Consider the following 12,577-nt stretch of genomic DNA (forward strand, 5'->3'; position numbering starts at 1 on the left):
GACGTTTAACTCCTCACACGCGCCGCACCGCATTGCTCGGGTTTGAAGCCGTGAGCGGGATTCGAACTCGGGTGGACAGGTTCGAAGTCCTATCGCTCTCCTCTTATAGGGATTATTTCGTATTATTATTTGTATAACCTCATTTAACTAACGTAACGATTTGTCCATGCTTGATCGTTCCATTTCAATTAAAACGTTTTAATAAACACACGCTGGACGCAATTCATAGCTTTTAAGTCATCATCTTTGCATTAGATTATTTAGAGGAGTTCATGTTGTGACGGTATCACGTGGTAGTTGCTCCATCACGTGTTTTAACATCTACTACACAGTGAACATTGAACTGAAGCTTAACTTTAAACAATGTAATCGCAATCACAAATCAAATCGCAATATCTGCCAGAAAGAATCGCTATTAGATATTTTCATCAAATCGTTCAGCGGTTCAGCCCTAGACTCAGTGTTGCGTGTTTGTTGTGTGTGTGTGTTGTGTGTGGTGTGTTTGTTGTGTGTTGTGTGTTTGTTGTGTGTGTGTGGTGTGTGGGTGGTGTGTGGGTGGTGTGTTGTGTGGCTGTGTGTGTTGTGTGTGGCTGTGTGTGTGGCTGTGTGTGTGGCTGTGTGTGTGTGTTGTGTGTGTTGTGTGTGTTGTGTGTGTTGTATGTGTGTTGTGGGTGTGTATGTTGTGTTGCGGGTGTGTATGTTGTGTGTGGGTGGGGGTGTTGTGGGTGGGTGTGTTGTGGGTGTGTGTGTGTGTGTGTGTTGTGTGTGGGTGTGTGTGTTGTGTGTGGGTGTGTGTTGTGTAGGGGTGTGTGTGTGTGTTGTGTATGGGTGGGTGTGTGTTGTGTGTGGGTGGGTGTGTGTGTTGGTGTGTGTGTTGTGTGTTGGTGTGTGTGTTGTGTGTTGGTGTGTGTGTTGTGTGTGGGTTGTGTGTTGGTGGGTGTGTGTTGTGTGTGGGTGGGTGTGTGTTGTGTGTGGGTGTGTTGTATGTGGGTGGGTGTGTTGTGGATGGGTGTGTGTGTGTTGTGTGTGGGTGTGTTGTGTGTGGGTGTGTTGTATGTGGGTGGGTGTGTGTTGTGTGTGGGTGTTGTGTGTGGGTGTGTTGTGTGTGGGTGTGTTGTGTGTGGGTGTGTTGTGTGTGGGTGTGTTGTGTGTGGGTGTGTTGTGTGTGGGTGTGTTGTGTGTGGGTGTGTTGTGTGTGGGTGTGTTGTGTGTGGGTGTGTTGTATGTGGGTGTGTTGTATGTGGGTGTGTTGTATGTGGGTGGGTGTGTTGTGGGTGGGTGTGTGTGTTGTATGTGGGGGTGTGTTGTATGTGTGGGTGTGTTGTATGTGGGTGTGTTGTATGTGGGTGTGTTGTATGTGGGTGGGTGTGTTGTGGGTGGGTGTGTTGTGGGTGGGTGTGTTGTGTGTGGCTGTGTGTGTGTGTTGTGTGTGTGTTGTATGTGGGGGTGTGTGTTGTGTGGCTGTGTGTGTTGTGTGTGGCTGTGTGTGTTGTGTGTGTGTTGTATGTGGGGGTGTGTGTTGTGTGTGGCTGTGTGTGTTGTGTGTGTTGTGTGTGTGTGTTGTATGTGGGGGTGTGTGTTGTGTGTGGCTGTGTGTTGTGTGTGGCTGTGTTCAGTGGTTAGAACCACGAACCGCCTCACATTTTAATTGAAGTGGGCGTTTCGGGAGCCCCAGCGAAGCCACAGCTGGACCGGGGGCACTCCTCTACTGGCGAACTTTCGACTTGTGAACTGGCATCTACATCTACAGAACGTGAAGAACCAGTGGCATCTAGATCTACAGAACGTGAAGAACCAATGGCATCTACATCTACAGACCGTGAAGAACCAGTGGCGTCTACATCTACAGAACGTGAAGAACCAGTGGCATCTACATCTACAGAACGTGAAGAACCAGTGGCGTCTACATCTGCAGAACGTGAAGAACCAGTGGCATCTATATCTATAGAACGTGAAGAACCAGTGGCATCTACGTCTACATAACGTGAAGAACCAGTGGCATCTACATCTACAGAATGTGAAGAACCAGTGGCATCTACATCTACAGAACGTGAAGAACCAGTGGCATCTACATCTACAGAATGTGAAGACCCAGTGGCGTCTACATCTATAGAATGTGAAGAACCAGTGGCATCTACATCTACAGAACGTGAAGAACCAGTGGCATCTACATCTACAGAATGTGAAGAACCAGTGGCATCTACATCTACAGAACGTGAAGAACCAGTGGCATCTACATCTACAGAATGTGAAGAACCAGTGGCGTCTACATCTATAGAATGTGAAGAACCAGTGACATCTACATCTACAGAACGTGAAGAACCAGTGGCATCTACATCTACAGAATGTGAAGAACCAGTGGCATCTACATCTACAGAATGTGAAGAACCAGTGGCATCTACATCTACAGAACGTGAAGAACCAGTGGCATCTACATCTACAGAATGTGAAGAACCAGTGGCATCTACATCTACAGAACGTGAAGAACCAGTGGCATCTACATCTACAGAATGTGAAGAACCAGTGGCGTCTACATCTATAGAATGTGAAGAACCAGTGACATCTACATCTACAGCACGTGAAGAACCAGTGGCATCTACATCTACAGAATGTGAAGAACCAGTGGCGTCTACATCTATAGAATGTGAAGAACCAGTGGCGTCTACATCTATAGAATGTGAAGAACCAGTGGCATCTACATCTACAGAACGTGAAGAACCAGTGGCGTCTACATCTGCAGAATGTGAAGAACCAGTGGCATCTACATCTGCAGAACGTGAAGAACCAGTGGCGTCTACATCTACAGAACGTGAAGAACCAGTGGCGTCTACATCTACAGAACGTGAAGAACCAGTGGCATCTACATCTACATGACGTGAAGAACCAGTGGCATCTACATCTACATGACGTGAAGAGCCAGTGGCATCTACATCTGCAGAACGTGAAGAACCAGTGGCGTCTACATCTGCAGAACGTGAAGAACCAGTGGCATCTACATCTACAGAACGTGAAGAACCAGTGGCGTCTACATCTACATGACGTGAAGAACCAGTGGCGTCTACATCTTTAGAACGTGAAGAACCAGTGGCATCTACATTTACATGACGTGAAGAACCAGTGGCGTCTACATCTACAGAACGTGAAGAACCAGTGGCGTCTACATCTACAGAACGTGAAGAACCAGGGGCGTCTACATCTACAAAACGTGAAGAACCAGTGGCGTCTACATCTGCAGAATGTGAAGAACCAGTGGCATCTACATCTGCAGAACGTGAAGAACCAGTGGCATCTACATCTGCAGAACCTGAAGAACCAGTGGCATCTACATCTACATGACGTGAAGAACCAGTGGCATCTACATCTACATGACGTGAAGAACCAATGGCATCTACATCTACATGACGTGAAGAACCAGTGGCATCTACATCTACATGACGTGAAGAACCAGTGGCATCTACATGACGTGAAGAACCAGTGGCGTCTACATCTACAGAACGTGAGGAACCAGTGGCATCTACATCTTTAGAACGTGAAGAACCAGTGGCGTCTACATCTACAGAACGTGAAGAACCAGTGGCGTCTACATCTACAGAACGTGAAGAACCAGTGGCGTCTACATCTACAGAACGTGAAGAACCAGTGGCGTCTACATCTACATGATGTGAAGAACCAGTGGCATCTACATCTACAGAACGTGAAGAACCAGTGGCATCTACATCTTTAGAACGTGAAGAACCAGTGGCATCTACATCTTTAGAACGTGAAGAACCAGTGGCGTCTACATCTACAGAACGTGAAGAACCAGTGGCGTCTACATCTACATGATGTGAAGAACCAGTGGCATCTACATCTACAGAACGTGAAGAACCAGTGGCATCTACATCTGCAGAACCTGAAGAACCAGTGGCATCTACATCTACATGACGTGAAGAACCAGTGGCATCTACATCTACATGACGTGAAGAACCAATGGCATCTACATCTACATGACGTGAAGAACCAGTGGCATCTACATCTACATGACGTGAAGAACCAGTGGCATCTACATGACGTGAAGAACCAGTGGCGTCTACATCTACAGAACGTGAGGAACCAGTGGCATCTACATCTTTAGAACGTGAAGAACCAGTGGCGTCTACATCTACAGAACGTGAAGAACCAGTGGCGTCTACATCTACAGAACGTGAAGAACCAGTGGCGTCTACATCTACAGAACGTGAAGAACCAGTGGCGTCTACATCTACATGATGTGAAGAACCAGTGGCATCTACATCTACAGAACGTGAAGAACCAGTGGCATCTACATCTTTAGAACGTGAAGAACCAGTGGCATCTACATCTTTAGAACGTGAAGAACCAGTGGCGTCTACATCTACAGAACGTGAAGAACCAGTGGCGTCTACATCTACATGATGTGAAGAACCAGTGGCATCTACATCTGCAGAACGTGAAGAACCAGTGGCATCTACATCTACAGAACGTGAAGAACCAGTGGCGTCTACATCTACAGAACGTGAAGAACCAGTGGCGTCTACATCTACAGAACGTGAAGAACCAGTGGCGTCTACATCTACATGACGTGAAGAACCAGTGGCGTCTACATTTACATGACGTGAAAAACCAGTGGGGTCTACATCTACAGAACATGAAGAACCAGTGGCATCTACATCTACATGACGTGAAGAACCAGTGGCATCTACATATACAGAACGTGAAGAACCAGTGGCATCTACAGAAAGTGAAGAACCAGTGGCATCTACATCTACATGACGTGAAGAACCAGTGACATCTACATCTACAGAACGTGAAGAACCAGTGGCATCTACATGACGTGAAGAACCAGTGACATATACATCTACAGAACGTGAAGAACCAGTGGCATCTACATCTACAGAACGTGAAGAACCAGTGGCATCTACATCTACATGACGTGAAGAACCAGTGGCATCTACATCTACATGACGTGAAGAACCAGTGGCATCTACATCTACATGACGTGAAGAACCAGTGGCATCTACATCTACATGACGTGAAGAACCAGTGGCATCTACATCTTTAGAACATGAAGAACCAGTGGCATCTACATCTGCAGAACGTGAAGAACCAGTGGCATCTACATCTTTAGAACGTGAAGAACCAGTGGCATCTACATCTTTAGAACGTGAAGAACCAGTGGCATCTATATCTTTATAACGTGAAGAACCAGTGGCATCTACACCTGCAGAACGTGAAGAACCAGTGGCATCTACATCTGCAGAACTTGAAGAACCAGTGGCATCTCCATCTTTAGAACGTGAAGAACCAGTGGCATCTCCATCTGCAGAACGTGAAGAACCAGTGGCATCTACATCTGCAGAACGTGAAGAACCAGTGGCATCTACATCTGGAGAATGTGAAGAACCAGTGGCATCTGCATCTGCAGAACGTGAAGAACCAGTGGCATCTACATCTGCAGAACCTGAAGAACCAGTGGCATCTACATCTGCTGAACGTGAAGAACCAGTGGCATCTACATAACGTGAAGAAGCAGTGGCATCTACATCAACAGCACCAGTGACATCTACAGACCATGAAGAACCAGTGGCAACTGCATCTGCAGAATGTTAAGAACCAGTGGCATCTACATCTGCAGAAAATTAAGAACCAGTGACATCTACAAAACATGAAGAACCAGTGGCATCTACATCTGCAGAACGTGAAGAACCAGCGGCATCTACATCTACAGAACGTTGAAGAACCAGTGGTATCTACATCTACAAAACGTGAAGAAGCAATGGCATCTACATCAACAGCACCTGTGACATCTACAGACCGTGAAGAACCAGTGGCAACTGCATCTGCAGAACGTGAAGAACCAGTGGCATCTACATCTGCAGGAGATTCTACAACTTTTAAAGCCCATCCCAGTTTTTAGTGTACACGCCGTACAACACGTTTGGAATCGACAGGAGTAACGTTGGAACTTGCGCACAAATGGACGTACGAAAACAGACCTCTGGAACCAGCCCGTTCATAAACAGAGTCCCTGTATTGACCTTTCTCCATACAAGCCACTGGCCGTCACAAATGATAGCAGCTCTGTGGCTGATATCATCATCAGCATCATCGTCGTGTGGGAATTTATAGCAATAGCCAAATACTCTAAAACGTGTTTCTATAGACCCATTCAGAACGAACCCACAGAGACCCATGCAGACCCACAGAGACCCATTCAGAACGAACCCACAGAGACCCATACAGACCCACAGAGACCCATACATCTCCCTAACCACCATGACGTCAGGGTCAGGATCGATCCCACGACCTCCTGTACACCAGGCGAGGTAGTTAACATCTCCCCAGCCACCGTTGGGTCAGGATCTAACCCACGACCTCCTGTACACCAGGCGAGGTAGTTAACATCTCCCAAGTCCACCATGACGTCAGGGTCAGGATTGAACGCACGACCTCCTGTACACCAGGCGAGGTAGTTAACATCTCCCCAGCCACCGTAGGGTCAGGATCGAACCCACGACCTCCTGTACACCGGGCGAGGTAGTCAACATCTCCCAAGGCCACCATGACGTCAGGGTCAGGATTGAACCCACGACCTCCTGTACACCAGGCGAGGTAGTCAACATCTCCCTAGCCACCGTAGGGTCAGGATAGAACCCACGACCTCCTGTACACCAGGCGAGGTAGTTAACATCTCCCCAGCCACCGTAGGGTCAGGATCGAACCCACGACCTCCTGTACACCAGGCGAGGTAGTCAACATCTCCCTAACCACCATGATGTCAGGGTCAGGATCGATCCCACGACCTCCTGTACACCAGGCGAGGTAGTTAACATCTCCCTAGCCACCGTAGGGTCGGGATCGAACCCACAACCTCCTGTACACCAGGCGAGGTAGTTAACATCTCCCAAGGCCACCATGACATCAGGGCCAGGATTGAACCCACGACCTTCTGTATACCAAGCGAGGTAGTTAACATCTCCCTAGCCACCGTAGGGTCAGGATCAAACCCACGACCTCCTGTACACCAGGCGAGGTATTTAACATCTCCCTAGCCACCGTAGGGTCAGCATCGAACCCACGACCTCCTGTACACAAAGCGAGGTAGTTAACATCTCCCAAGGCCACCATGACGTCAGGGTCAGGATTGAACCCACGACCTCCTGTACACCAGGCGAGGTAGTCAACATCTCCCCAGCCACTGTAGGGTCAGGATCGAACCCACGACCTCCTGTACACCAGGCGAGGTAGTCAACATCTCCCTAGCCACCGTAGGGTCAGGATAGAACCCACGACCTCCTGTACACCAGGCGAGGTAGTCAACATCTCCCTAGCCACCGTAGGGTCAGGATCGAACCCACGACCTCCTGTACACCATGCGAGGTAGTCAACATCTCAAGGCCACCATGACGTCAGCGTCAGGATCGAACCCACGACCTCCTGTACACCAGGCGAGGTAGTCAACATCTCCCCAGCCACCGTAGGGTCAGGATCGAACCCACGACCTCCTGTACACCGGGCGAGGTAGTCAACATCTCCCAAGGCCACCATGACGTCAGGGTCAGGATTGAACCCACGACCTCCTGTACACCAGGCGAGGTAGTCAACATCTCCCTAGCCACCGTAGGGTCAGGATAGAACCCACGACCTCCTGTACACCAGGCGAGGTAGTTAACATCTCCCCAGCCACCGTAGGGTCAGGATCGAACCCACGACCTCCTGTACACCAGGCGAGGTAGTCAACATCTCCCTAACCACCATGATGTCAGGGTCAGGATCGATCCCACGACCTCCTGTACACCAGGCGAGGTAGTTAACATCTCCCTAGCCACCGTAGGGTCGGGATCGAACCCACAACCTCCTGTACACCAGGCGAGGTAGTTAACATCTCCCAAGGCCACCATGACATCAGGGCCAGGATTGAACCCACGACCTTCTGTATACCAAGCGAGGTAGTTAACATCTCCCTAGCCACCGTAGGGTCAGGATCAAACCCACGACCTCCTGTACACCAGGCGAGGTATTTAACATCTCCCTAGCCACCGTAGGGTCAGCATCGAACCCACGACCTCCTGTACACAAAGCGAGGTAGTTAACATCTCCCAAGGCCACCATGACGTCAGGGTCAGGATTGAACCCACGACCTCCTGTACACCAGGCGAGGTAGTCAACATCTCCCTAGCCACCGTAGGGTCAGGATAGAACCCACGACCTCCTGTACACCAGGCGAGGTAGTCAACATCTCCCTAGCCACCGTAGGGTCAGGATCGAACCCACGACCTCCTGTACACCAGGCGAGGTAGTCAACATCTCAAGGCCACCATGACGTCAGCGTCAGGATCGAACCCACGACCTCCTGTACACCAGGCGAGGTAGTCAACATCTCCCCAGCCACCGTAGGGTCAGGATCGAACCCACGACCTCCTGTACAACAGGCGAGGTAGTTAACATCTCCCAAGGCCACCATGAAGTCAGGGTCAGGATTGAACCCACGACCTCCTGTACACCAGGAGAGGTAGTTAACATCTCCCTAGCCACCGTAGGGTCAGGATCGAACCCACGACCTCCTGTACACCAGTCGAGGTAGTTAACATCTCCCCAGCCACCGTAGGGTCAGGATCGAACCCACGACCTCCTGTACACCAGGCGAGGTAGTCAACATCTCCCAAGGCCACCATGACGTCAGGGCCAGGATTGAACCCACGACCTCCTGTATACCGAGCGAGGTAGTTAACATCTCCCTAGCCACCATAGGGTCAGGATCGAACCCACAACCTCCTGTACACCAGGCGAGGTAGTTAACATCTCCCTAGCCACCGTAGGGTCAGGATCGAACCCACGACCTCCTGTACACCAGGTGAGGTAGTTAACATCTCCCTAGCCACCGCAGGGTCAGGATCGAACCCACAACCTCCTGTACACCAGGCGAGGTAGTTAACATCTCCCTAGCCACCGTAGGGTCAGGATCGAACCCACGACCTCCTGTACACCAGTCGAGGTAGTTAACATCTCCCCAGCCACCGTAGGGTCAGGATTGAACCCACGACCTCCTGTACACCAGGCGAGGTAGTCAACATCGCCCAAGGCCACCATGACGTCAGGGCCAGGATTGAACCCACGACCTCCTGTATACCAGGCGAGGTAGTTAACATCTACCAAGGCCACCATGACGTCAGGGCCAGGATCGAACCCACGACCTCCTGTACACAAGGCGAGGTAGTCAACATCTCCCAAGGCCACACGGTCACCACCACCATCACCAAAGACAAAGGATTCCCAAACCCTGCCCCGCCTCTTCACAGACGTTATTGTTGTTGGGAGGTGCAAGCGCTGTTAGCGAGCACCTATTAAGGCGCCCCACTGTGGTTACACCAATGGGTGGATGGCCAGCACCATGCCCCCCCCTCCACCCGGCCGCCTTTGTCTCTCCCCCGTGGCGATGTCGTCGGTGTGGCAGTCGACCACTGCCACACCGACGCCGCAACAAGGTCAACTCAATCCGGATCTGGGGGCGTTCGTGACCGCAGGAATACCCCGACACCGCTCCTTGGCTCTTGCGGTGAAGGTTCAGACGCAGGTAGAAACAACAACCGAATAGGTCAGGACGTTTCTATCGCGACGCAAGCGACCGCCTTCAGGTGCTTCGATCGTCTCGACGGAGGATCTATCAGGTAACTTCTACCTACGCCACTTCACCGAATGAACCAAAGTGTGTGGTGAACTCATTTGTGGCCGAGTCGACCTAGGGGGGGTGGAGGTAGGAGGAGGAGGACCCGGGACCGGTTCAGGTTAATCGCCATCACTGCTGCTGCTGGTGGTGGTGGTGGCCGTGAGCGAGAATCGAACCCGGATCGCCAGGTTCGGAGCGTATCGGATGCGCTAAACACTACACTATCGGCTCCCCCATTGACAACACGCCACACAGACAAAGCTCCCCCAGGTAGCCTCTGGCAGGGCTGTAGGGGCAAGTGCTGTTAGCTAGCGAGTAGCAGCAGTGTCTATGTACTACACACACCACACACAGACAAAGCTACCCCAGGTAGCCTCTGGCAGGGCTGTAGTGGCAAGTGCTGTTAGCTAGCGAGTAGCAGCAGCAGTGTCTATGTAGTACACACACCACACACAGACAAAGCTACCCCAGGTAGCCTCTAACAGGGCTGTAGGGGCAAGTTCTGTTAGCTAGCGAGTAGTATCAGCAGTGTCTATGTACTACACACACCACACACATAGACAAAGCTACCCCAGGTAGCCTCTAGCAGGGCTGCAGTGGCAAGTTCTGTTAGCTAGCGAGTAGCAGCAGCAGTGTCTATGTACTACACTCACACCACACACAAAGCTCCCCCAGGAAGCCTCTAGCAGGGCTATAGGGGCAAGTGCTGTTAGTAGCGAGTAGCAGCAGCAGTGTCTATGTACTGCACACACCACACACAGACAAAGCTCCCCCAGGTAGCCTCTAGCAGGGCTGTAGGGGCAAGTGCTGTTTGTAGCGAGTAGCAGCAGCAGTGTCTATGTACTACACACACCACGGACAAAGCTCCCCCAGGTAGCCTCTGGCAGGGCTGTAGGGGCAAGTGGTGTTAGTAGCGAGTAGCAGCAGCAGTGTCTATGTACTACACACAGACAAAGCTCCCCCAGGTAGCCTCTGGCAGGGCTGTAGGGGCAAGTGCTGTTAGTAGCGAGTAGCAGCAGCAGTGTCTATGTACTACACTCACCACACACACAGACAAAGCTCCCCCAGGTAGCCTCTGGCAGGGCTGTAAGGGGCAAGTGCTGTTAGTACAAAAAAAACACTTTTTAATATTCTTGGTTCTTTCGGTAAAGTCACGTTGGAGGGAATTTTATTATTTTGATATTTTTTTTATTTTATTATTTCCCTTCTAACGTGGTGGTGACTTTACCGAAAGAATCAATAATACAAATCAAAATTCCACACACTTTTTTTCTATTTGTTTGTTAAAACTCTCGAGCGAATAAACAATTGGGGACACGGATTATTATTATTACTATTTTTTTTTTAAAATAACATTTTCGTTTCTTATTTTAAATTTAACTAATGTGATGTAAACTTACGATAGGCGGTGGCGGCGGCGGACGAGGCTGCGGGCTCTTTCTTGAACGTGGCGAAGGCATTTTTGCTGGAGGCGTTTGCTTCAAAGTCCATTAAAAATTTAGAAAAGGTGCAGGGTGGGCGGCGAGAAAAGATTCGGCGACAATTTCATAGGGGAAGGACGAGGTAAGGCGACCGTCTAAGGCGAAAAATGAATGAGGGAATTTTAAAAAAATTAAAAAACAAAATTTAAGGTTGCGAAAACGAAATATTGAATGAGCGAATTATAAAAAAAAATAAAAAATAAGGTTGCACAAACGAAATGTTGAATGAGCGAATTATTTTTTTTAAAGGTAAAACTAAATGTTGAATGAGCGAATAATAATAACAAAAAAAGGGTTTAAAAAAAATGTTGAATAAGCGAGTTATCAACGAAAAATTACGGGCGCTAAAAAAATGTTGAATGGGCAAATTATCAAAAATTTAAGGTGAATGTTTTTTTCTTTAAAAACTCGACCCTATAAATCTTCCCCTTACCCCCCCCCGACCCCCACTATCTATATAGGTTCAATCTTACAGCCTCTTAAAGACAATAGGGGAAGCAGTGGTCGTGGTGCCGAGTGTGGTGTGTGTAGAGCAAACTAATCGAACGCGCACAGATTCTGTAGGGTAACCCCCCCCCCCCAACAACAACAACACACTAGCCCCCCTTTCGCGTGTTTAAAAAAAAAGATTAAATTAATAAAATCTGCACACTTTAAAAATAAAAAAACCTACCACCACCACCACCCACCACCCGCTCACGCACGTGAATTAATTGGCTTTCGTAAGCCCGTGGCCACCAGACTTCGCGGGTTTCCCCTCACGTCGTGAACAGCGGAGTCATCACGATCACCACCCCCCCCACCTCCCCCTTCTAATCCTCCTCACCACCAGCTCCTCACCACCACCACCACCAGTTCCTCACCACCAGAGCCTCACCACCACCACCACCACCACCCTCACCACCCTCACCACCTTCACCATCACCACCCACCCCAAACTCCTTCTGAGGGGAACGCGGGCAACGCGCCCGAGCTTATATAGCCCAGCCCCTCCCCCTCCACACTATCCCCCACAGCCCCCACCCCTGCAAAGCCCCGCCCCCACCCCCCAAAAACCCCACCCACAAACCCGCGGCGCGAGCGCTAAAACGCGGGCAACGTCTTCCGGAAGATCGCCAACGCCGCGTTTGATTGGTCCGGCAGTGGGGGAAGTTTAAGGGGGAGGAGTCGGGAGGGCTCCGTGTAAGTCAATGGGAGTGGGAGGGGCGCGGTTGGGACGAGGGGGGGGGAGCGGGAGATCCCATTGGTTGCTTCAGTCACGTGCCCCCGCGTTGGACCAATCTGGGAGTCGCTGTTGTCTTCGCCCCCCCCCCCTTCCCCGCAAATGATTTTCGCGCCTTATTTTAAATCTCATTTACATATCCAGCCCCTCCCCCCCTAAGCCGTGCGCTATTCTCTCCCTCCCACCTCCGCGTTTGATTGGTCGGTAGAG

General features: G+C 50.2%; 1 protein-coding gene across 1 annotated transcript in view; it reads right to left on the minus strand.

Moving 5' to 3' along the window:
• The window catches only part of LOC142906942 (uncharacterized), a 36,199-nt gene extending 24,121 nt beyond the window's left edge, over positions 1-12,078 (minus strand). The window contains exons 1-2 of the mRNA XM_076055742.1: positions 12,009-12,078; positions 11,065-11,142 (exon numbers count right to left, since the gene is read on the minus strand). Coding sequence (XP_075911857.1) covers positions 11,065-11,124 — 60 coding nt within the window. The 5' untranslated portion in view covers positions 11,125-11,142; positions 12,009-12,078. The remainder of the gene's footprint in view (positions 1-11,064; positions 11,143-12,008) is intronic.
• Between the last annotated feature and the right edge of the window lie 499 nt (positions 12,079-12,577).

Source organism: Petromyzon marinus, chromosome 72 (genome assembly GCF_048934315.1).
Source record: "Petromyzon marinus isolate PM22_M1 ecotype Great Lakes invasive population chromosome 72, UKy_Petmar_22M1.pri1.0, whole genome shotgun sequence".
NCBI lineage: Eukaryota > Metazoa > Chordata > Hyperoartia > Petromyzontiformes > Petromyzontidae > Petromyzon > Petromyzon marinus.